This window comes from Lepisosteus oculatus, chromosome 9 (assembly GCF_040954835.1).
Source record: "Lepisosteus oculatus isolate fLepOcu1 chromosome 9, fLepOcu1.hap2, whole genome shotgun sequence".
Taxonomy (NCBI): Eukaryota; Metazoa; Chordata; class Actinopteri; order Semionotiformes; family Lepisosteidae; genus Lepisosteus; species Lepisosteus oculatus.
This window is the reverse complement of record NC_090704.1, coordinates 20175645-20200847: the sequence shown is the minus strand read 5'-3', so window position 1 is coordinate 20200847 and position 25203 is coordinate 20175645. Positions and strand designations below refer to the sequence as shown.

Sequence of the window (25203 nt, the reverse complement as noted above, 5' to 3'; positions counted from 1 at the left end):
TCCATGTTCCATGTCAGCCTAACCTTCCACTCACCCAATGTCTTTTACTGTCCATGGAGGAGTTCCAATCTCAAACTATGTAGTACAGTAGCCATTAAGCTTGACACAAAACACTCTACAATGTCAAAGTGAAAATTCTAAAGATGCTCCTAAATTAATTATAAAAACAGAATATACTTCATAGGTATTAATCTCCTCTTGAGTTAATATTTGGTAGAGACACCTGTGGCAGAAATTACCGCCATGAGTCTACGAAAGTTGCAGATCTGGAGACTGCAATACTGCAATTTTTGCCCATCCTTCTTTCTTTTCAAAATTGCTCAAGCACCTCTGATTGGATGGGAACTTCTGGTGAACTGCAATTTTCAACTTCTGCCACAGATTCTTGATTGATTTGAGATCCAGGCTTTCACTGGGCCACTCCAGAACATCGACTTTTTGTTTTTAAGCCACTTCAGTGTGGACATACAGTAGCTAAATATTTTGAGTCATTTTCCTCCTAGAAGATAAATCTTTTCCCAGGTCCCAGATATCTTGCAGACTGCATCAGGTTTTTGTGCAGGATTTCTCAGACTTTGCTACATCCATCCATACTGAGGGGATGGTGTTCCTCAAGATGGGCAGTGTTACACTGGCACCAAACATAGCTTAGTGTTGAGGCCAGAATACTCTGTTGTCCACTAGCCCAGGCAAGTACAAGCCTGCATGTTACGTGATTTTGTTTTTTACACACAAATTCCACTTGGTTCCGGCGAAACCACAGCTGATTTTTTCAGCTTAGTGTTAGAAATCTGCATCTGTGTTTTGGGGAGATATGAAAATGATGATCCTTGCTTAGCACCATCATGTCTTCGGCCTAATGGGTCAGTTATCTGAAGAAAAAAACGGCATAGTTCATTGAAGAGGCTTAAGAAAGTCATACTCACATGAGCATGACATTTTATTTCAACTTAATGTTGATCAGCTAATCAATATGCTTCCACACTGCCCTAAATGTCACTGTATGTTGTTTAATTATTGTCACAGTTAATGTCAGTGTCTGAGAATACAATATACTTTTTATGTTTCTCCAGTGTGACACAGTTCTATGCTCCCATGGGATAAAACATACATGTATCATAACATTTGGGCTGTTTAGTAACATATTTTTGGCTTTGAATTGTTGTAAAATTTTATGAAGCAAAACCTTTCTTAAACACCATGAAATACTGACCTTTAACAGATGACAATTATTTTAAGGAAATAGACTCTGATGGGCATGATTGTCTATCTTTATTATTATAGTGTGTCAGAAGACCTTAACCCTATATTCATATAGCCTTTGCTGTCTGTTAAGATTGTGCATTTATTTGTGTACATTCTATTTATTATTATTTTTTTTATCACTTAAGGAAAGCACAGTGGTGCAGTGGTTAGCATTGCTACATTGCAGCTCTGGGGCACTAGGTTCAATTCCTCATCAGCAGTGCTATCTGTGTGGAGTTTGTATGTACTCCCATGTTAGTGTGGTTTTCTTCCAGGTGCTCCAGTTGCCTCCCACAATCCAGTCCTAAGAGATAATGGTAGGTCAATTAGTTTCTGGGAAAATTGGCCCTGGTGTGAACGTGTGTGAGTTTGTGTCTGTATTGTATGTGCCCTGCGATGGACTGGCATCACACCCAGTGTGTGTATCCTGTGTTGTGCCTATTGCTCACTGGGATAGGCTTTGCTTCCCCGCAACCCTGAATTGGATGAAGTGGTTAGAAAATGAACAGATGGATTTTTTTATCACATTAATGGACTGCTGTTTCATGCTAGCACTTTGAGATTATTGACAGATAATCAAAATATAAGTTAAGAAGTGGCACAGCTACATATAATTTCAATTTTTTGGAATTCGGGATTTGTCTTCCTGTGTGATTGGCTCTATGTTTGTACTGTACTGTATGTAGGAGTAAGAGTAATGTTTAAAAACAACTGTAGTGAAAATGAAGTAAAACCGACCCACAAATGGATTTTGTTCTTAGTACTTAGCTGGAAATTACAATTTACAAATTGAAGTATTTGTATTTTGATGGTAGCTGATGAGCTGATGGTAGCTCATTGTATTTTCAAAACACGATGCGGCAGAACAGATTAGTTGAGCTTTTGTGTAGCCTTTCTAAATTTCTCTCCTCCTACACAAATTGTTTTTTGTTATTTTAGATTTTTGTTTTATTATGACTGTTCATATCCTTGTCCAACTGCATTCATAAAGTGCTTTATACTGTAGGTTTAGATATTATTACTGTTTATATTTGTAAAAAAAAAGGCATTAAAAATTATATTTAAAAGAATACAATTAATGTTTAAAACTAATTTTAGTTTTGACTTACTAAATAACTAGTCTCAGCTTGAACATTCAACTGTTTAGGAACATAAAGTCAGAAAGCTCTATTACTCAGTGATTGAGTCCTGACCCTCTCCTGGATAATTGGTAGTGGAAGTTAATGCTACCTGTATAACAATAGATGATCTAGTAAAATTATTAAATATCAAATTTAAGAGGGTCTCAGAACTGAGCATACCATACGTACCAAAGAAGTGTACATCCTATTGCTAATAAGTGCTATTGATTAGAAATCAATCAAAGCAACCCCAGAGAATTCAATACAGCACTCTAACCTATTTAGAAGGATCATATGGTTAACAGTGTCATAAGTATCTCCAAGATCCAAGAAAAAAATAATAGATCACATGCCTCAGTCTAAATACACACTGTATGGTAATTATTTTCCTTCATCAGATCTGTTTCACTACTGTTAAATTATCTAAAACTTGACTGAATGGGTTCAATGAACTTATTTCTCATTAAATGATCTTGCAGTTGAGATGATACAGTACCACACTCTCTAGAACATGGTCAAAAACAGAGTTTGAGAACTAGCCTGTATTTAGACAGAATTGCAAGGACTTGCTTGGAGATCACAGCAGAGTCTGGACAGCAGGTTGAGATGTCATGACTGTTTCTGGAAGTACCATAGTGAGGATGGCAGAGTGCCAGAGTTACTTTTTGTTTACCATACAGTGAGGACAGGTACAGTATATAAAGATTAAATATTGTTTGCTGTTGTAGCAGGAAAAAAAAGATTATACTTAGTTTTGCAGAACCGTCTTCAAAAGGGACACAATCCAATGTTTTGCTTTAATCCAGTTTTAGGTACAGATTTGAAGCTTAATGCAACTCTAGAGCTTCAGCTAGGTGGTAGACTTGCTAGATTGGATGGAGGAATGGTTCTGATTGAAGCATTTCTTAAAGAATCTTAAAGAAGAAAGAATTATTAAAGAAAAAGGCCATGTGCAGCCATAACCAGCGGAGGGGTTAAAGCAGGTGGTATATAGGACAGAGAAGGTGTACTGGAGGAAACCCTAGGCCACAAGAGTAGAAGCCTGGGGTATTAAGCAGAAGAATAACAACTTTTGTCTAGGCAGGACATCTGAACAGATGCTGAACAGAATTGAAGATGCTGCTAACAGAGTCTGGAAAGGTAGAAGCTAGGGCCAGAGCATAGCAATTCAGAATGATGGATACATAAGGGATTGATAGGGGAATTTGTTGTTATTGTTTATTTGTTCAATATTTGTATGTTTCTAAAATAAATAGAAAAAGCTGATCACAAAAAAGAATTATGGATATATAGAGTATGCCATAAAGGATGCCAGTGGAGACTGAAGGAGCTGAAGTACTGTAGATGAGAGATGAGATAAGGGAATGGAATGGGGATAAATAGGATAGCAGCAGGAAAAGCAAGGAAAGAATTAGGAGGATTATGCCAATGGAGCAAGCTAAGGCACTCTACATGGTATTGGAGGCAGTGAAGTGGATGCTTGCTGAGAGTCTTTGCAGACTGTGGGGATGGTTGTGACTTTGTTCATACAGTATGCTGTCAGCAGTGTTTATCAAAGCAGCAGCTTGATAAAATACTTGTTCTGTAACAGTTGTCTTTGTTTGCATAATGCAAGAAGAGATTCCTCAATCATGTAACACTTTTTTCAACTTAGTTGCAGTCCAGAGTTTATAATATAGCACATTTTTTTAAATAGAAAGCTTACCTATTGTTGTGGCTTAAGGAGTTCTTGTTAAGATTGTTCTTACTGGCAGAGATGTGGACATCCAACTGACAGGTTGTCACTCACTAGAGTCAGAGATCATGATGTCACTTTTGTTTACTTGAGCCTGAGCAACATGCCTGAAACTGATTTGCCCATACCTGATATTTCAGTACAGAAAAAAAGGAATCTCTAGTGTAATGTTTGTTGCATGTTGCAAATATGCATGAAAAAAAGAGTACCATTTAAACTCACAATTTATAATCTATCAAGCAATGCTTGCACAATGTTTCTATGTGAACAACATGGAGTAAACAAAGTATCAAACAAATCATAAATTTGTTGTTTGATACTGACAAAACGCAGAACTGAATACAGTAATAGTAAAATAATGGAACTTGTTTTGGCCTATCTTCAGAAATAGCTGAGTCATGCCAAGTGAGATGTAAAGAATAGGTTTGTCAAGCAATTGAGCATTCAGCATGGAATGCCTGAACTGATTCACATTCCACTGGCTTTGCAACCTTGTGCTTGGATAAGGAGGTTTTAGATGTGTCCCTGCTACTGGGGGGGATATTCAAGCAGAAACTTTTATCAATCCTACTGTTAGCCAGTGCATACATAACTTCATTTTATATATTGTAAATACCATTTAAAAGTTTAAGAATTGTGCATAGAGATTTGCAGTAATTCCACATAATTCAAAAAGAAATACATAAATATTATATATGATTATTGTCAGTTTGGTCCAGGGAAATCTAAAAATATATATAAAATATATAAAAATATAAGAGAAGACATTGCTGCTGTCAGCAGTATCCATACCAAATACCCTCGGGGCAGTTAGCAATACCAATTGAGTATGCCCAAATGTAAGACTAATTAATAGAATTTATGTAAACTGTGCTCATACAATAAAACAGAAAGTGAGGTAGTGAGGCATGGGATATATTTTATTTCACAACTGTATTATTGGAAACCTCTCTGACATTAACAACCAGTAGCTGCTTACAAACCACTGACTACAGCCACATGTATGCATGTTTTTAATATAGAATGAAAAACAGCACAAGTTTGCATTTTCCAATTTTTTTCTCTTTAAGTAAAAGGCTAGAGGAGTCTGGCCTTTTTTTATTAGGTGATGCGGGGTTTGCTGGGCAGAATTGTAAGCTCCATTCCATAGACACTGGTCTTTGCAGTTACTGATTAGGCAAGATTTTATCCTGTCATGAAATTAACATGTGATGTCTTTGTAGTGCAGGCTAAAACTTTATGTAGAAGATTTGCCATTTGAAAGTTAATGGCAGGCGTATAAAAATGTTCTGTAATCTGTCCGCATAAAATCAGCAGTTATATCACCCTGCAACTCACAACTGGCAACCCACTGAAGCTACGCAGGTGTGAGTCTGGCCAGTAGCTCGATGGGAGACATTCTAGAGAAGCTAAGGTTGCTGCTGGAAGACGTTTTAGTGGGACACCCTGCAGTCTGTGTGGCTCCTAATGCCCCAGTACAGATACAGGGACACTACTGTAAAAAGGTGTTGATGATACAAAAAAATGCACCCTTGACTCTCTGTGGTCATTAAAAATTCCAGGATGTTTCTCAAAAAATTTAGGGGTGTATCTCCAGTGTCCTGGCCAAATTTCCCATTGGCCTTTACCAATCATGGTTTCCTTATAATCCCCAATTCTATGAACTGGCTTCATCACTTTGTTCTCCTTCCTACTGATACCTGATGTGTGGTGAGCGTACTGGCACACTATCTCTGCCGTCGCATCATCCAGGTGGGGCTGCACATTGGTGGCGGTGGAAAGGAGTCTCCATTATCTGTAAAGCTCTTTGAGTGGAGTGTCCAGAAAAGCGCTATGTACAGTATATAAGTATAAGAAATTATCATTATTAAAATTATTTTTAAATGACAAAAACTGTCAAAAAGAGACAGATGGTTGTATTGCTTGTGTTTCACAAGGCGTCTCACTGGAGTCTCTCTGCCAGTATAGTAGAGTAGTAGAATTAACATTATGCTAAGTGTTAGGTGTTGTGTATTTGGATGAACCTGTGATTGTTTTTGGTAATTTGATGAAATACTGTGTCCTGTATATTCTACTCTGAGCTATATTCAGCCTGTGAGACTTAGTGTATAGGGCAAAGGTTTCCCTTACTATTGAAGTGAAACAGGTTAACACATTCCCAAAAGATTACATTATTTCATTAAAATGTCTGATGTTATGCATTTAAATGTATCTACTTGTGATAAATGAACAGTATTAAATTAAATTTTCTCTTTTTAAACTATCAATGATTATAGTCTATAGCTTACAGCCAGTATGAACATGATCAAAAGAAGATTCTCAAAATCATTATTCATTATTTCTTGTTTTTTTCATTGCCTAGACCAGTGGTTCTCAAACTTTTTGGACCAAGTACCACACCTGATCAAACCAAAGCATCCAAGTACCACCTACAAGTCCTCTTCTCATAGGAACCACAGAAAATTTCAATGACCAACATGAGCGCGTGCGCATACACACTCACGTACACATATAATAAAAATAGCACTAAGCACTTAACATTTCAGTGAGAGGGGTGAGCCTGTTTAGTCAAGCAAAGGTGATGTAAATTAATTGGTTGACCCTTGATACAATTCACAACTTTGACAGCAGAGTCTAAAAGATTTTAAATCCTCAAGCATTTTCTTGACTGCCAAGGCCTTGCGGTGCATGCTGCAATGCGTCCACTTCATATCTGGAGTAACCTCTCTAATTCGTGCAACTACACTGCTGTGTCTGCCTGTTATCACTCTAGCACCATCTGTGCAAACTCTGACGCATTTTATCCAGTCGATGCCATTCTCCTCATGGGAAGTGTCCTCAAACTTACAGTATATCTAACATAAACAAGCAAATTGGACTAATCAACAGCATCTACAGACTCATCTAATTGCAGTGAAAAGCATCTGCTCATCTTAACGTGCTCCATCAGCGTACTTTTGACATCATCTGCCACATCAATAATTCTACAAGTGACTGTGTCATTCGAAAGGGGCAGTGGGTTGAGCTTTGTAGCGGCGAGGCTTAATAATAAGGCAGAATTAAGTGTTTCTGAGCTTCCCAAATGAGGCCCCATTTCTCTGTTCATCTCTGTGGTGCAGCCACAGAGAAACCATTCATGCAAGGTGATTTAAGGTCCAAGGACAGCTCCCAAAGGGGGATGCACTTAGCTAAGCCTGGCTATCATGATCAATGGTCATCCATTGACGCCTATCTGTCTAGGGAGTGCCAGTTGGACATCTGGACTGCATTACTAAGTGTCAGGAGTAAGTGACTCATATCTCACCTTGATCAACCAATCAGGGACTGGTAGGGCCGAGTAACCCACGTGGGACTCTGATGCCCATGGAACTTTCAGCCAATCAATGAGCTGAAGTTCCTCCAGGTAAAAACAGGCAACACAGAGAGCCTGGGAGATTCAGTAAGATTCAGTAAGATTCTGGAGAGGATTCTGTGGACTGTTCTAAAGGGAATTCAAAGGAGAATTCCAGGGCAGGACGGCCCAGGAGCAGAAGGCTCCCAAGGGCAGGACATTCTCGCAGCGCGCCTCCTGACCATCCTGAGACTCAGCCCGGACAACCACGGAATGGCCAGTGTGTCCGAGTGCCAGAACTTTCCTTTGTTCTAAGAGTCTAGAGTGGAGGTTGCCAGAGAGTAACCATCAGCAGGCCTCGTGAACAGGTCGGAACTGTGGACAGCTGAATCACTATTCAGAACTAGCTCTTCATCAGGAACGAACCGGTCCTCTTCCTGACTTGCTGGGACCCACAGTCATCTTTTCTCCTGTGCACAAACTTTGCTAGATAAAGCCAACAGTGAGCATCAGCAGCACACCGTCGCAAGCCACATAGCACAGCCTGGCACGGAGCCAGAGAGCGCGGATTGGACAGCAACAGCCTGCAACTGTTTCTTTGTGCCCGCAGGAGATCTAATTCCCCAAAGATTGGATGAGTATTCAACTTCAATGCATTACAGCTCGAGAAATCAATTGTTATCCCAACCAGTTGATATCAATTTAATTCCTAAGAGTTATGTACTTGTTTTGAGTATCTAATGTAGAAGTTATAACCAAGTTCATTTATGAAACGGTCTTAATGAATGATATACTGAACGTATGTCCTCTTGATATGTGTAACACTTTGTAACTGACTGAATATATGTCTTTTGTATTCTGATAACCCTCTCGATAAGATCTGTTAGGTTTATATGCATATTCTATGTATTAATAAATGTATCCTCGTGTATTAGTACCTGTGTGTGCGCGTTGTTTGAGTTATGTCGCATGGTTGGATTCTAAAGCCACCAAAAGAATCAACTTTGTGATTTACTGCTACAATTAATAATTGTCTCAGTAAATGCCCAAACCCTACAGAACTGGTACCTTCAGAGAGCCACTATGATTACATATTTGGCGTCCCTGAGCCGGTTTTCCCTACAGCTGTTTAGCGGCTTCTTCTCCACACATACTGTAATACAGTACGTGTCAGCTCTTTTGCCAACAGTAAACAAAGTTCTTCACAAATAGTGTGGAGCTTACCTGCTTTAGCAATCCACAAGCTTGCATTTTCACCCTGTTCCATTTCAGGAGTACATCTCAGAACTTAAAAGAAGTTTTTATTTCATGAGAATGGGGGCAAAACACAGAGATGCTCTGTGTGTTTTTCTCAAATTAACCTAGAACAGTCCTTAAATATTTTTCTGTTATCTGTCATGTTTTCCTGTGCTCACAAGATTGGCATTGTTCCAAAATCACACACATTCTCCTACCTCCGTATTTGATGGAGATTTAAAATACAATTGGCCACGTATTATTATAATATCACGTATTACTATACAATGGTATAGAATTACATAGTAGCTCTTTTGTCTACTCAAGTATTAGCTTGCACTGTATCGTAGTACGTAGGCTGCGTATTTGACACATTTACTCATTTTATTACAATAGAAAATAAGAAAACCCGTCCCAATTTTTCAGTGCACACAACAAATTTCCAGGGTCATCTGGCGTACTATCTGGGGGCGCTACGTGTACCACAGTTGGAGAACCACGGGCCTAGATGGACTGTAAGTGCTTGTAATGTTCCATGTACTGTATGATACAGAGTGTGTTGTCAATCAGATTTTAGAAATTAAGTTTTTGAAGGAAATAAAGAAATATTGTATTGTAATAGTATAGTCTATTAGTATTACTATACAGTATGTACTTACTGATCTACAAAATAAATATATTTTTCTCTTTTAAAAAAAATTAATACAATTATACTTTTTGTGTATTTTGCAATGTTTATGTCTGGAAAATAACCTATTTAAGAAGCTTTTCCAGACATAAACCTTGCAAAATACATGAAAAATGTATTTGCCTAAATGTCTTATTATTTTTATGTTTTTTTTCTGACTACATTCACTAGCTTTAGAAAAGGGAATTATGAGGTGCAAAAGAAAATATTTTTATTCAGATTTTTAAAAACTTTTTAATAAAATAATGTCAGTGAGTATGACCGATCGTTCCTTTCATTATACTGTATATACAAACGTAATAGGAAATTAGGAATAAGCTGAAAATTTTCAGACTTTTGGTTATTGCAAAAAGTAAATATCCACAAGAGACTGTTACTGGAGAGAAGATAGTTCCTGATGCACATTATAAAATATTTTCAATGATTAGAAACAAAATTTTCAGAATGTTCTGTAAAACTAGCAACATGACTTTTCAGTCAAGCATATTCCACTGTGATTTTCTTGTCCTAGCTGTTTATGATAAAAATAAAGAGGGTTCCTGCTTTCATTCTTGTAAATTACAGTAATGTCCATTCCATTAAATTCTCAGCTTGTCTTACCCACCACAGCGAAACCAACTGGGATACGCTATGTTAAACTGACCTTTAATATTACCCATGGATTGCCTCTGCTAAGTAATTTATTGAAGTTCTTAAAAATTATATTAGGAGCAAATCCAAATCTCCTTTTGTGTAAGATTCAAAAGACATTGGCAAAAAAAATAGAAATCTAAGGAGGCAGTTGAATGAAAAAGAAATAAAATGTTGCTGACATGATTTCTAAAAAATAGTGGGCTCTATATTCTAGTCTATGAACCTAAGTTCCAAGTCATAGCCCTAATTACAGGTATGCTTTACTTGAATTTTGCATCAATTTCATATGAATTTCAGGGAGGACGTAAACCAAGAACCTTTTCAGTATAATAAGTTTCTTCTTTAGTCTGCCCTTTAATAAGAATCTTACTTGTTGTTTTCTACATAACAGGACTCATAATATGTAATGAGTTTTCCAGTCCCCTGCTCCTTGGTAGCAGGTTTGGTGCTTGATCTGGCTGTATAGCTTGTACAGGGTGCCTGTAACTACAGATTGAACTGCATATAATATATAATATATAATATATAATATATAATATATAATATATAATATATAATATATAATATATAATATACAATATATAATATATAATAATATATAATTGATTGAACTTGAGTTCTAATGGGGAATTGCTCAAGGTAACAAAAAAAATAATACCAATAGTATGAAATGAAGTTATGCAACAATACTGGACTGTATTCAGATTTCTGAGATAGTCATGCTGCTCTGTGCTACAGGGATCATTTGGCACATAGCCTTTTATAGAAAATGGTGTTTCCCCCTTGGAAGCTGGATTGCTCTGCACTGTCCTGCAGTGAGATGCCTGGCCTTTTGGGATAGCGGCATGGCACATTTCTCTACTGTGTGGATAGAGAGAGGTGATTGTATCTTGGCACGGGCAGAGCTGTACTTCACACATGAGCTTCATGAAAAGAAACCCTTATTTGCTGTTGCTATTTTTGCCTGTGCAATAAAGAAGAATATTGAGTTCTCACATACTGAATGTGTTCTAGGAGTAATTATTTTTAAATCCAAATATTTGAATTCCAAAGAAAAAGAATCTGAGAAAATGATATATTTAAATTTAATTTAGCACACATATGCATTGATTTGGTAGAGTTTGGGTTATTTGAACTTGAACTTTATTGCCATATGAAACCAGTACATGTACTGGTACAATGGAAATCTTATTTACGGAAAGTCTCTCAATTTTTAAAACAAGTGTAAAAACACAAAGTGCAGACGGTGCATCAAGACAATATACAAACAGTAGACAATGTACAAGCTAACAAGTAAACAGTTTGGATGTAAACAATGCAGACATGTTAACAATGACTGGAGATGTACAATTAATAAGAAATCATAATGAGGTAGATGGTATAGGTGTGGTCCGAGGGGCATGGCTAAATGTGTTTGCCAAAAGCACTGCTTGTGGATAGAAGCCATTGAAGAATCTAGTGGTAAGTGTCCGTATGCTTCTGTACCATTTGCCCGAGGGCAGTGGGGTGAAGAACTCATGCCCGGGGTGGTGACTGTCCTCTGTGATGGCCAGAATTCTACCATGGCAGCGGTCCACATAGAGCTGTTTAATCTCGGTGAGACCACAGCCGATGATCTTCTGGGCCACATTCACCATTCTCTGCAGTGCCTTTCTTTCTTGAGAAGAGGTATTGCTATACCACATGGTGATCCCGTTGGTGAGGATTCTCTCAATGGTGCAGCAATAGAAGTTCAGCAACACAGGTACTGGCACCCCCCATCGTTTGAGAGACCTCAAGAAATAAAGGCGCTGGTGAGCCTTTTTCAAGATAGAGTCCATGTACACAGTCCAGGTTAGATCATTAGAAATGTGAATTCCCAAAAACCTAAAGCTGGTGACTGTTTCCACTTCCGTTCCATCAATACCGAGTGGGCTGTGAGTGAGTGGCCTGTGTCTCCGAAAGTCCACTATAAGCTCTTTCATTTTATTTGCGTTCAAGTCCAGGTTATTGCTATGACACCACCTAAGCAGCTGTATGACTTCATCCCTGTAAGTGGACTCATCATCATCACTGATCAGGCCTATTATTGTGGTGTCATCTGCAAACTTAATGATGCAGTTGTTGCTGTGTCTTGCTGTGCAGTCGTAAGTGAAAAGGGAGTACAACCTTGGACTCAGACAGCAGCCTTGTGGGGTTCCAGTTCTCAGGGTGAGTGGTTTTGATGTTATATTACCTATCCGCATCACCTGTGGTCTCTCGATTAGAAAGTCCAGCAGCCAGTTGCAGACAGAGTTCCACAGACCTAATCCCCTGAGCTTTGTCACCAGTACACTGGGTATGATGGAATTGAATGCTGAACTGTAGTCCACAAACAGCACTCTCACAAATGAGTTCTTAGTGTCCAGGTGTTCCAAGGCTGTATGTAGAGCCAAGGAGACAGCATCATCAACTGATCTGTTGTTCTGGTAGGTGAACTGCAAGGGGTCCAGGGACTCTGTGATGGAGGAGTTGATGTGTGACAACACCAGCTTCTCCAGGCATTTCATCACCACAGATGTTAATGCAACTGGGCAGTAATTGTTCAGGCACGCCACTTTTGCCTTTTTTGGGAGTGGAACAATCGTGTTTTTTTAAGCAGGTAGAGACAATGGACTGTGACAGGGAGGAGTTAGAGGTGACCATAAACACTGTGGTCAGCTGGGCTGCACATGTCCTAAGGACGCGGGGTGGTATCCCATTAGGCCCTGTAGCCTTACGGATTTTCACCCTACTCAGAGTCTTCTGCACGTCGTGCTCTGAGAGTTTCAGAACAAACTCACCCTGTACACTTGGGGTCTTCTCAGCAGTGTCCGTGTTCAGAGCATCAAAGCGGGCATAGAAATGGTTCAGCTCATCTGGCAGGGATGTGTTGTTCGTGTCAATCTCCTAGTTACAGCCCTTGTAGCCTGTGATTGACTGTAATCCCTGCCACGTGTCAGCCCACTGCGTTTCAAGCCGCACTCTGTAGCTCCATTTAGCGCGTTTTATGGCTTTCTCTAATGCATACCGTGATTCCCTGTACAGCTCTTTCTCCCCTGATTTGAACACGGTGGATCTATCTTTTATTTTATTGCAAATGTCATTGTTGAACCATGGTTTCTGATTGGGAAATGTCCTAATTTTCTTTTCTGCTTAATAGATCATTCACTTGAGGCAATTATTTAAACACCAACACAAACTAACCCAGTTGGTGTTACAAGTGTAGTGAGTAGGTGACTTTATGTATTAATAAACATATATATATGTAAAGGTAAATAAATAAAATAATAAAACTATAGTAATATTAGAATTTAGTTGAATGAACATAAGAATGGTATGAGAGCAGCCCTGATGGGACCATATCCCCAGAGACCTCTGGGGGAATTAACTGCTGCTCTTAATCACTTGACCAGTTGTTTGAAGGCAATTGGTCAGATAACAGTTTAAAAAGCAGAGGCTTCCTTTATCAGCCAGTGGATGTCTGCCATCTGAAAGGCAGAGGGCCGAGGGTCCTCTGTGTATGTTTCACAGGAGGAAAAAGGACTGGCAGAAGATGAAGGAACCCATGAGTTTTGAGAAGATAAAATTGTGAGTTTAAGAAACTTTCAAAAGGCTTGTTTTTGAAGAGTTTGAGTAAGACATTAGTATTGAAATGTGGAGAGAAACTGACTTTTGAACAATTTTATGAGAAGAGTCTCAGGGGAGACATCAGAATTATTTGTTCAAGGTAAGCAGATTAGATGCTTGTTGTCTGTAAAGTTTTGGCAGGAGCTCAATAAAGAGAGAAAGCTTTTGTTTTGGTGTTTAGTTGTGGTGCAATTTTTAAATGAAAGGCACGGGTGTTTGTTTAATCGTCACCTATTTCTAAAGATCCCTTTATGACATTTCAAGGGGTTATCACAAGGGCTATAGACGATAGGAGACTGTTCTGGTTTGTACATACTGTAATTGTTGGTAGCTTAAGGATTTGTGAACTGTCATGAATGAATGTCACACGTGACTCAACATTAAAAAAAATGTTGTTTGAGTGATTCCTTTTCCTGGCAATATAATTCAGTTAATTTAATTTTCATGTATCCCACCTGGTCTTTGTCTTTGCAAGGTTTTCAAAATATAACTAGTAGTTAACTTTGTTAGTCCATCGCAGGGCACACCCAGACACCAACACATTCACTGCAGGGCCATTCTTCTCACCCAGAAGCCAATTAACCTACCAGTATGTCTTTGGACTGAGGGTATAAACAGGAACACCCAGAGGAAACCATGCAACCACAGGGAGAACATACTGTACAAACTCCAAGCAGATATCACCCCTGGTCCAGAATTGAACCCAGAGCTCCAGCACTGCAAGACAGCAGTGCTAACCTCTGAACTACCATGCCTGCCTATACTTTTCACATGCTTTAGAAATAGCTTTATCAGAAAACAAATCAAAATACTGTTACAAATGGAGGGTTACAAAAATGGTGAAAATCGGGAATTGACCGAGTGGTTTAGTCAATAAGAAAAATTATAAAATATACTTTTAACCTTCACCTTGTAAGTGATTTCTCCAGAATATATCTGAGCAGCTGGTATATTTAGAGGCATGTGAATTCTTTGTTCTCTGGCACAACTTTGGTAAGAGGTGCAATAACCCAGGCACACTTGGTTAAACAAATATTTATTACTATTACAAGACTTAAACCACACTACATACAACAGAAAATACAACACACAAGTTACTTTATGTACAGTATTTACAAACAAGCAATAGGTTATTCCATGTTGAAAACAGATGAAAGAAAACAACAACACTTAACCTTCTTCAGTTGCTAGTTTGCTCCTTGTTCCTTTGCAGCCTATGCATGCTGACACAGCTACTGTACCCACCTGAACTATTTACAGACAAGGCCTTTCAGAGGCCTAACATTCTGGTCACCCAGAAAACCCCAGACAGCTACTAAGCATTAAATGTTTAATGCCTATAGAGGCCACACAGGCAACCTGCAGTTGAACCTCTCTCTCTGCACCCTGGATGCCACAAAATAAATGGGAGCCTATATCCCTATCCATAAAAAGGCAACCAAAGAAGGAAAACTGAGGATAATTTTTTACCCTGGAAACCCAGGGTCCCTAAAAATACAGAATAGCATGCTCTCTCTTTAGTGGGTTCAAATTCTTAGCTCCAGTCAAGTTTCTTTTGGATGATCAAGAAGTGGGCCTCTTGCTTGGTGCAAGCTTCAAGTCCCAACTCCAACTCTCCTCCCTGCATCTGCTTGTTTCTTTTCTTTTTCTGTGCTCTTAATGTGAACTTATATTGTGTGTTTCTCTACTCCTCTTTGACAATCATGAAACCACAATTTACCTAGGTATGCCAAGGTAAACTTTACAATTGTTTCTGCTCAAGGAACCCAGACCTCAGCAAACTATCTGAATTCTAAGAGACACTTCTCAGTCACCTAAAGCTGTAACAATAATAATAATAATAGATGTAATCAAAGTTAAAATTATTGTTTTTACAATGCACTTTGAGATTGGTATTCTCACCCTTAAAAAATAAGGCATCTAACACAGGGAAAAATGTTCCTCCAATCTTTTGAGAAGTACTACACATTGGAGTTTCGAGTTCAACAATCCTCTATTTTGTTATATATAATGATTAAAACATTTTAATTAAGTTAAAGTTAAATCCTTGCTTTGTTATCTGGTATTTTATTAAAATAAAATATCATTTTATTTTAAATATAGTGATTGGTTACTATTCTGAAATCTATTATGTTCATTTTAATTTTAATAAATAACAAAGAACATTGAATACAGTGACTGATTCATAGTTCAGTGCACTACCTTGAGAGTCAGACTACTCATTAAAATGTCAGCCTACAGTATGAATGGGCATGCCACTGGACTGTCATTCTAACCTTGCTCATCTAACCTCCCCTCCCACACATTCTCTATTGTCAACACTCTCCTAAGTGCTCTTACCATTTCTTAGTCACTCTGGAATTTCTGTTGCTCATTTGCTATGAATTGTCAGATATTGTCCCCCCCAGGGTGTCGGATCATCTAATTTGAAGGGGATTCTAAGTTAGCCTTTCTTACCAAAAATATCCTCTTCCCCTCAACAACATCATCAAGATTATTCCTGAGCTAGATATTTAATCTATTGTGTCCTTTTTCACCTCACATCCCTGCATCTCAGCACGTTTTAAACACAGCTCTGTTTTTTGTCCTGTTTTATCTTGCTGACACTCTTTATGTTTATAAAAAAAAGCATGCATACAGTACTGTCTTCTATTTTAGTTTTGTTATTCTAACATTCTGTCCTTTCCAGAGCAAGCTGATCTCCACAGTCCCAAGAATGATAAGAGTGACCGAATCACAGCCTACAGTGTATAAAACGTATTCAACAATGTTTGGATATTTTTCACTGTAGTAGTAAGTCAAATGTTTCCCCTGCTCTGCTATTGAGAGACAGAAAAGTAAGCCCTGTCTTTAAATATATGAGGAGATATAAACTTTTTCTTTCAGCTTTTCATTGTACCTCAAACTGGTAGACCAGAAAGCTTGTCATAGTCCAGATGTGTCCTCTTCAATTTAACAGTAAAAACATTGCAGGATTTATCACATCATACTGTACAGTATATTTTAAAATCATTTAAGTTTTTGTGGATTCTTTGATTGATTAAATTATCTTAATAATGTAACATTAACTGCAGCTCTTTTAGCATATACTCTAAAAGCCTTTGCTCTGTATGTAGGATGGGATCTAAAGACTTGATAATGTTATCTATACTAGGCTATTTCTGGAGTATTGTGCACAGTTTGTAGCTGAGATGCAAGACATAAGTTGTGTAAAGAGGAGTCATGTGTCCTCAACATACTGCATACCAAAAGGCTATGGTTGGAGCAAGTTAGCTGAAGTCTGTTTCAGTTCACAGTGGAAATATAGGAGCAAATGTTTTTTGAAGTTTTAAAGGACAAATTAATGCTGTTCCAATTCTCCTTGGATAGTGCTTGTTTGTATCACTAAATTGTGATGAAGATTGGATATTCTCATTAAGCGTAATATAAGAGAACACATTATTATTAATCCTGTAATAGGACTGAAAAAAAATAAATAGTAATAAAAAAGCTTCAGTTCAAACATAGTTGCAATTTGTGGCACAAATAAGATACTGTACAAATTTATGTTGTCTTGGAAGTTATAAAACCACCTAGATTTGAAATGGACTTATGTTTGTTATGGCTTTATTTTGTTTTGTATTTTGAATTTGTATTTTTCCAATTATTGTTCATTTATATAGTTTTCGTTTATCTCAGTTAATATAATAGATTTTCTCTTTTTTTTTTGCTATGACCAAAGTAAGCACATTTTTAATTTATTACATAACCAGCTCATTGAAATCTAGTTAATTTGATCAGCCAGAGTATTTCATAATCAATATCTGAGCCAATATACTATATTCCTATACCATAAGAAAGAGCCTGCACATACCTCTTTAACTAATGATAGGAACATTGTACATTATTTCTCTCAGTCTTAATAAATTAAACGTAATTCCCAAGAAAACTAAATGAAACCAAGTAGCGAATAGAGATTTTTTTGGTAATTTAACTGAACATTAAACGCATCCTTTAATCGACAAAATAGCATAGCCAGAAGACATAATAAAGACTGAATTACTATGCAGTCCTTACTATGTAGTGGTTATTTTAAAAACATCTTTCGTATAATAGAAAAGATTATTACGTCTTTTTTTATTAAATTCTTCTTCAGGGCTTAAATATCATTTAGTAATGGTTAATCATAAAAATGACTTACTGTAAGTTCCTCAAAAATGGTGCCCTGGGGTAGCACATGGTTAAAGGTTTAGTATGACAACTGATAGCAAGCAGATTAGTAACTGCTTTCATCCTTTCATGCTAGAGGAAGTCTTGATGGTACCCCCTATGGCCTAATAACCTCAGGGATTTCATTCACATATTGCCTTTTCCTCATCCTGTGTGTTATATTTTGAAGAGATCAATAATTTCCCTGCTGCACCATGATAAAGAGCCCAACTTACTGCACCACACTTTCTGTATTAGAGAAAATCCCTGACAGATATCTTGGAGAGAGCATGAGCCTGAAATGTCAAGATATAAAGCACAAAATTTGTAATGACATCCAGCGCAACTAATTTCTGTTTTGATGTACTTAATTTACATTTTTGGATGTGCACTAAGCAGCTTTTGTCGACTATCAATCTGGTACTTAACAACAATAGATAAAAACAAACCAAAGCAAACCTAGAAAATGTAGACTAAAGCCAAGAAAAAAATGAATGCATGCCCATTTTCTTCATAGCTTGCCCATCTTTAAATGTTATTGGCACAGAGAATATAAATACAGCCTTACCTAAGGCCAAGGGCTGTGAAAGGCTTGACTCAAATGAAGTGATAAAGTAGCTTGGGATTGACTGCTACTACTTCTCTTATTGCTTCACTTTAGCTTCAATTTGGGCTCAAGTTCCCAGTTGCTAGCTTCAGGCATGTCAACAATTTTGCTGTTATGCTCAGTTAAAAAAAAAAAACACTTGACCCATTTTCAAATTCAAGAGAGGGTTTCAGCCCAAAAACACAAAAGTCAATGATTGGAGACTGTGTTGTCAACAGAACAATACAAGGTAATTGGGTAAAGTAGCTTTATATAACACTAATTGTGATGACAAATGAAAAAATACAAAAACCATGCTTGTAATTTTTGTCAATTAATTAGCTAAAAAACAATAGGATTTTGACATATAGAAACATGTTCCTCCAACATAGGCAAACACTCTATCTTCATTAGGGTTTAAATAATAAAAAACACGAATATATGGATTTTTTATGTAAGGCTAGAAAAAATATTTCACAATTTTAATTTATCAAAGACATATTCTGCAGAAATAAGGATGGAACTGTTAATAGAGAGTGGGGAGATTGTATTCTTGTAACAGTATTTACATGTTACATTGTTTTCATTAGTATACATTTTTAATATACAGTACAGTAAGGTTGTATACATCATGTTAGGTTATGAAGCTTCAGTGAATCAATGTTAAATCATACCTCTCAAATGGAGAACAATTGTACTACTGAGAAGGTAGAATGTACATTATTCGAAACAACAGAAATAAAAACAAATTGCTTCAGAATGTTGTATGTTCTGTATATTGTATACTGTATAGTGCTTGAGTGGTGTTGTAGAACATGTGATCTTTCAGATACTGGAATTTATAAAATTTGGTTACTGTCCATACTTTGGACATTACAAATTCTGTGAAATATTACAGAACATATTAATCATTAGGTTATTGTGTACTTCCAAACAGAAAAAAAACACCCAGAGAGATATAGTTTTGTCCATGCTTCTCTTTTAGTATTTCAGTAGGATATCCTGAATATGTTGTACTGTTCTTTTCTGCCTTTCTGCTCTGTAAGACTCTTAACTGATTTGGTTGTATACCTGTAATAAAGTTGCTCATTTTAACATGACAAAACTTTCTACTAATATTGTTTAATTTTTTTTTCTCTGAGACCCCATCCCCTGCAAAAACACAATGATTTATTCCTAAAATTAAATTTTGAATGTCTGCTGCATTATGGATGATGCAAATATGTGGATGATGCAACAGCAGCCGCATTGACCAGTACACTCACCACACATCAGCTACCAGTGAAGAGGAGAACAGAGTTATGAAGCCAATTCATAGATGGGGATTATTAGGAGGCCATGATTGGTCAAAGGGAAATTTGGTCAGGATGCCGGGGTAAGACCCCTACTCTTTTCAAGAAACACCCTGAGATTTTAAATGACAACAGTGAGAGTGAGAGACCTTGTTTTTAGATCTCATCTGAAGGACGGCACCTATTTTACACTATAATGTCTCCATTAGTATATTGGGGCATTAGGACCCACGCAGACCGCAGGGTTAGTACCCCCTACTGGGCCCTCTAATACCAGCAGCAACCTTAGTTTTTCCCAGGAGGTCTAAGATCCAGGCACTGACCACTGCTTAGCTTCAGTGGGTCAACAGTTGTAAGTTGCAGGGTGATATGGCTGCTGGCCAATCATTCTTGAAAACAAAATGTATGTTCTAAATAATGGAAATAATTATTTAGATGTTAGTATTCAATTTAGATTTAAAAATATAATTTATCAGAATATTAATGTTAGAAGAGCACAAAGATGCTGAGATCAGAATTGAACTTATTATCAAACATAATATTATAAAGAGAATCATTAAGATTCAGTACTGAAGATGATTTAGCTTTAAAGGAAATGGTTTAGTAATATAGACACCTGGTGTAGATTCATGGCAGGTTTCAAAGTCTTTTTTTAAAAATAACTCTGATCAAAATGGCCTAATGAAATATGTTTTTTGATACATCCAATCACATGACTTCTTAACTGGTTTCATAATAGCAAAGTTGTCTTGATTGTGCAATGATATTGTTTTGGTATGTTTACTACTTTGAAATGTCTCTTACTGAGCTCCTTATAAATATTTGTAATACATACTGTATACAAGTTAGTGCAAATACTTGCAATGTTAACTTATAAGGGTGTCTTTTTTGTTTGCTCTCCTGAAGAGGTTCCTAGCCTGTCACTTTTGATATGCTTGGTTTTCATTGTCCCTCAGCATTTTATCTCTTAAGTCAATGACATGGTTCTTGATGGTTTCCTTTTCTGGCACCCAGTAGGATCCCATGACAATAATTTCTACTTCTTCTTGCTTGTGTCACTCAGCTGTTGTAAAGATGGTGTTTCTCAATCACTCACTGTCTCTTGCCTTAAGGTTTATGTTTTGTATCTGACATTAAAAAGCCCTCTGTAAAAATCAGAATTAAAAAATAAATGAAATGACTCTATCTTTGTCTTTCAATTACAGTATAACACATTTTATGTAGATATTTTTTCATATTCATGTACTGTACATGGGCCAGACATGGCCGTCAAACAGGCCTGGTGGATCTGGCACTGCGTAGTTCCTTGAACTATCTTTTTATTTAGATATTTAGATCATTTCATTAAGCATGACATTTCTTTATGTAAAATAATAGATTTTATCATTTGAATTTTGTGGTTGACATCAAAAGGGTCACTTTTGTGTCAGTTTCAGTAATTCTGCAAAACATGTCCCATTACACCTAATTTATTTTTAACTTCTAATAAAGAAGCAGAAAATATGAATGCCCATTAGTATATGTTTAAAAATGATTAACTGTTTAGGTCTTTAATTGCTTGCGGCAACTCATTCACCTTCCAGACCCTCTTGTAGCTTTCTTCTATCCTCATAACTTATTTTGATTAAAAATATCAGTGGGTAGGCTATGGTTTGTGATAGAGATCTTAATGCAGGTGCCTGAAGGCCATCCAGGCTCTGAAGCTTTAAGCATGCATTCCATGATATGAGATGATGATAATAAAACAATAAACAAAAACTTTTGTCTTACAGGCTGTCAGTTCTCTGTGAATTTTACTACAAAGCAGGGTTACAGCAGGGTTTGTACAGAACAGAGCTCCTGAAAGGGGAAAGTTTTAAACACCATTTATCCAAAGTTTGTGTCATTCTCTGACTTGTACACGTCTGTCTTGAGATTTTGTTTTCCTGCTCTTTGCTTTGTTGGTTGACATTTCAGTGACTGATGTGAGTTTGGACTTGAATAGCTAAAGTGTTGTGATGTGCCTTTGAATGCAAGAGCTCAAAGTGTATTCAAGAGGAACATGCAATAGAGAAACATTTCACAATTATTAACTGTGTAAGACAGTCATTAACATCCTATTAATTTTGACAACGTATTGAAAAACTGTTCAGCATTTTTTTTGCCTTCCACTTTTTTTTGATGAACAGACTTTTCCTGTTTTTTATATAATACTTGACTGTCTAAAACTGTATTCCTAGACAAATATGCAACTTTTTAAACTATGATTGAGGACATGAAGTCAGGTGATCATTATCACAATAAAGATACAGATGCAGCCATTCAAAATGGGTGAGGTATTTCGCGGCATACCCCGGTGGGCGTGTCGCGGTATCACGCGGTATCACGCAGTGTCACGTGGTTAATCGCGCGTCATTTGACGCTCTGCCGGAAACTATCCGGCGTCACCTTGTAAAACCACCAGGGGGAGCTTAACCTCTCATGTACAGCATTTGAGCCTTTAATTTTGAACTGTGTATTACAGCATGTTAATCATCAGTCATTAAAATGTCGGTATATTTTATGAAAACAAGATTGCTCAGTTGGACAAAAGTACACAACCTACCTTTATCAGAAATATTTATGCAACAAAGCCTTTACCGAAGATATTACTAATAGTATTAATAATGGATGACTTTGGACAAGCTGTATACTCAAAGTATTATTTCTTTAGCACATTTGTACAAGCACTTGGAATCTGTCCAAGCCATACTTTGTCAGGCATTTTGTTTTACTTCAACGGGCATAAAAACTTCCTTGCTTTTAACAGGGCGTTTCATAATTTCTAACTACGAAAATGATTTAAAATGCAACACTTATCATTCAACTAGAGCTCAAACTATCACAAGGATCCTCAAGAGCACAGCAAAGAGTGTATTAAAAGATACTTGTATGTATCAACGCTTTCTTTTCCGTATACCAGATTTTATGGAACCACTTCAGAAGGGTGTCAGCCAGTCAGATTCCAGGAATCGGTACTTTAAAGGAAAAATACACACCGGTATTCCATTTCTCCCTAAACATTTTAAGCATCGAAGTCTTTAACTAAAGAGATACCGGAGTCAACAAGCATACTTTTAGAATTTGATTAATAGGGAATATAATATGGAATCGCGTATCTAAAGAATTTAACAACGATATGATTATATTCGTGTACTGCGACAGGGCTGTGTAGGGCTGTTTCGCCTGCCTGTTCATGTGAGTTGTCTTGTAGCCTGCTGGTCTACGTACCTGACTAACAACGCACAGGTTGTGTGTTCAAATCCAGCTGGTGCTGGACTCTTCTTTTAACAAACATTTCTTCGAAAAAATAGAATAGCGATATTATGGACAATCAATTGACTTTTATATTTCAAAATATCACAACATGATCGATTTTAAGTCATTTTTGATAACAATGAATAGTCACCTTCTTCCCTTCTGACAGCGGTTCCTGCTTCTATTGTGTGTGTGTACAATAGAGTAAATTTTTATAGAGGAATGGAGGCTGGACAGTATGCGTTACAATATAAACATTTATATTGATTTAAATCGTGTTCTGATTTAAATCGCAAACGCGTGTTTAATTATGTGTTTTTTAATCATAATCAGGCTAATGCATTTCTACATAAAAGCGCTGATTCTTATGGAGTGTGTTCTGCCGGGGATTCCAAAATATTAATTTTAAATAAGCTGATAAAGCTTAGACTAACTGTATTCTAGACTGTATTACAACAGAACATTGGACAATGCAACGTAAATTGCAAAAATGCACTTGGAATCTGTCCAAGCCCTCCTACAAAAATTATTTAAACTGCAACACTGATCATTCATCTCTAAATAAACTTTATTTTATATAGCGTTTTAAGCGAATAGGTAATTAGATTGCTCATAAACCTAATCGCTTTTTCTACATAAACACAGAGTGAAAATGCTTTTCCTTTATATTTAGGCTCAGATTTCAACTATAGATTGTATTATTATAAACTTTCTTGGAAAAATGTATTTTATGTAAACCATGTTTGCTATTAATTAATTTAGGGCTAGAATACGTTCATTGTCTTCCAATCGAGTCGAGTTGACATTGGAAGCTTGCCACACCCGGACTGGTAAACCAACGCATTAGCATGTCAAAGCCCATTGAGGGTATTGAGCCAGTATTGGCTTTAGTATTAGCCATACAGAACATTAAAGTGCCCCTTTTCCATTCAGTGGGTGCCTGAGCCGCTGTGTCCTATCTTCTGACAGTCGCCGTTGTGAATGTCTGTAGAGTGCATCTTATTTTTAGTACTATATTTTTGTATTATATTCCCTATTAATCAAACTCTAAGAGTACATATCGGCTTGTCCCCTCCTCCCGCCCCTCTCTGTGTGCAGTGGAGCCTCCTGTCCAGCCAGCACGTGTCCACAGACATTCACAACAGCGACATATCATAAAACATTTGCACATATAGTTAAATTATTCGTTGTTTTTCAGGAAGTTAAAAAAAACATTTGAATTACTTATCCAGTCTCTCAAAATAAAGTTATTTTTCAAGCAATGCAACAAACGTTGGGCAATGTGTTTTTTTTAATCCAACATTGACAGCCACATCTTAAATCTTGTCAGTCAGCTCTTTTTTCTCTAGTTGAATTGTGGTTTACACATCGCACGACTTTAAAAGCTAGAAAGATAGGTTTCGATTCACATTAGCTGGCGAACCTTGTTAACAAAAAAACTAATAATAATGTAACATGCCACTGTTTGTTCATGAATAAAGTTAAACTGAGATTTCCTTAGATACGCGATTAAAAAAAAATAAAAAAAATTTTGAATCCACATTCCATAAGAATCAGCACTTTTACAGTATATATCGCCTTTAAAGGTGGCTTCTCAAAACGTTTTACAGGATAAAAACAACCAGAAGAGCAACAACAACAATATTGTATTTCATTGCACTTTGAAAACCAAGTAATAACTTAACTATACGTGCAAAAGTTTCATATGTTGCTGTATTGAATGCCTGTGTACCCATAAGTATCTTATTTGCCTTGAGTCCTGGCTATGTCTCTCCCCCTCCCCCCCTCTCTCCCTCAATTCAATTCAATTCAATTCAAGGTGTTTTATTTGCATGACAGATGGGCACAAGCAGTGTTGGGTATGTATATTTTGATATTTACACCCGGCGCGCCACCGAGGGAGCGTCTGCATTTATAACTTAGTTTTTAAAATTAGTCAAGCAATATGAAGCATCTCCTTTTACTTTTAAGTTCCTTAAATACATTGAGCACAGCTTTCTCACCACTTAAGATTGCTTTTGATACCATCCTTACACAAAGCAGAAACTTTCCGATGACTTGTGGGAAAGATTACAGATTTTAAGCGCGGTTTTTGACTTTTTTTTAATTGTATTTTGGGCGCGGACAGCACATACAAGGGTTAATGAACTGCGCCAAGAAATTTAAAATAGTATTCTTTAGGTGTGAGGGTAGGAGTGGACCGCAGCAGGCATAATCAGCAAACCAGGAAAACAAAGAACAGGAC

At 37.1% G+C, this 25203-nt stretch overlaps 1 protein-coding gene across 3 annotated transcripts in view; it reads left to right on the top strand.

The window, feature by feature from the left end:
• Nucleotides 1-25203, top strand: part of negr1 (neuronal growth regulator 1) — a 514135-nt gene that overhangs the window by 424094 nt on the left and 64838 nt on the right. For 2 of the 3 annotated variants that reach the window (XM_015355743.2, XM_015355742.2), the window contains one exon: nt 16306-17747. The exons of the other annotated variant lie outside the window; for it this stretch is intronic. In XM_015355743.2, the coding sequence (XP_015211229.1) occupies nt 16306-16370 (65 nt within the window). In that variant the 3' untranslated portion in view covers nt 16371-17747. Of the gene's footprint in view, nt 1-16305; nt 17748-25203 lie in introns of those variants that run through there. 3 annotated transcript variants of the gene reach the window in all.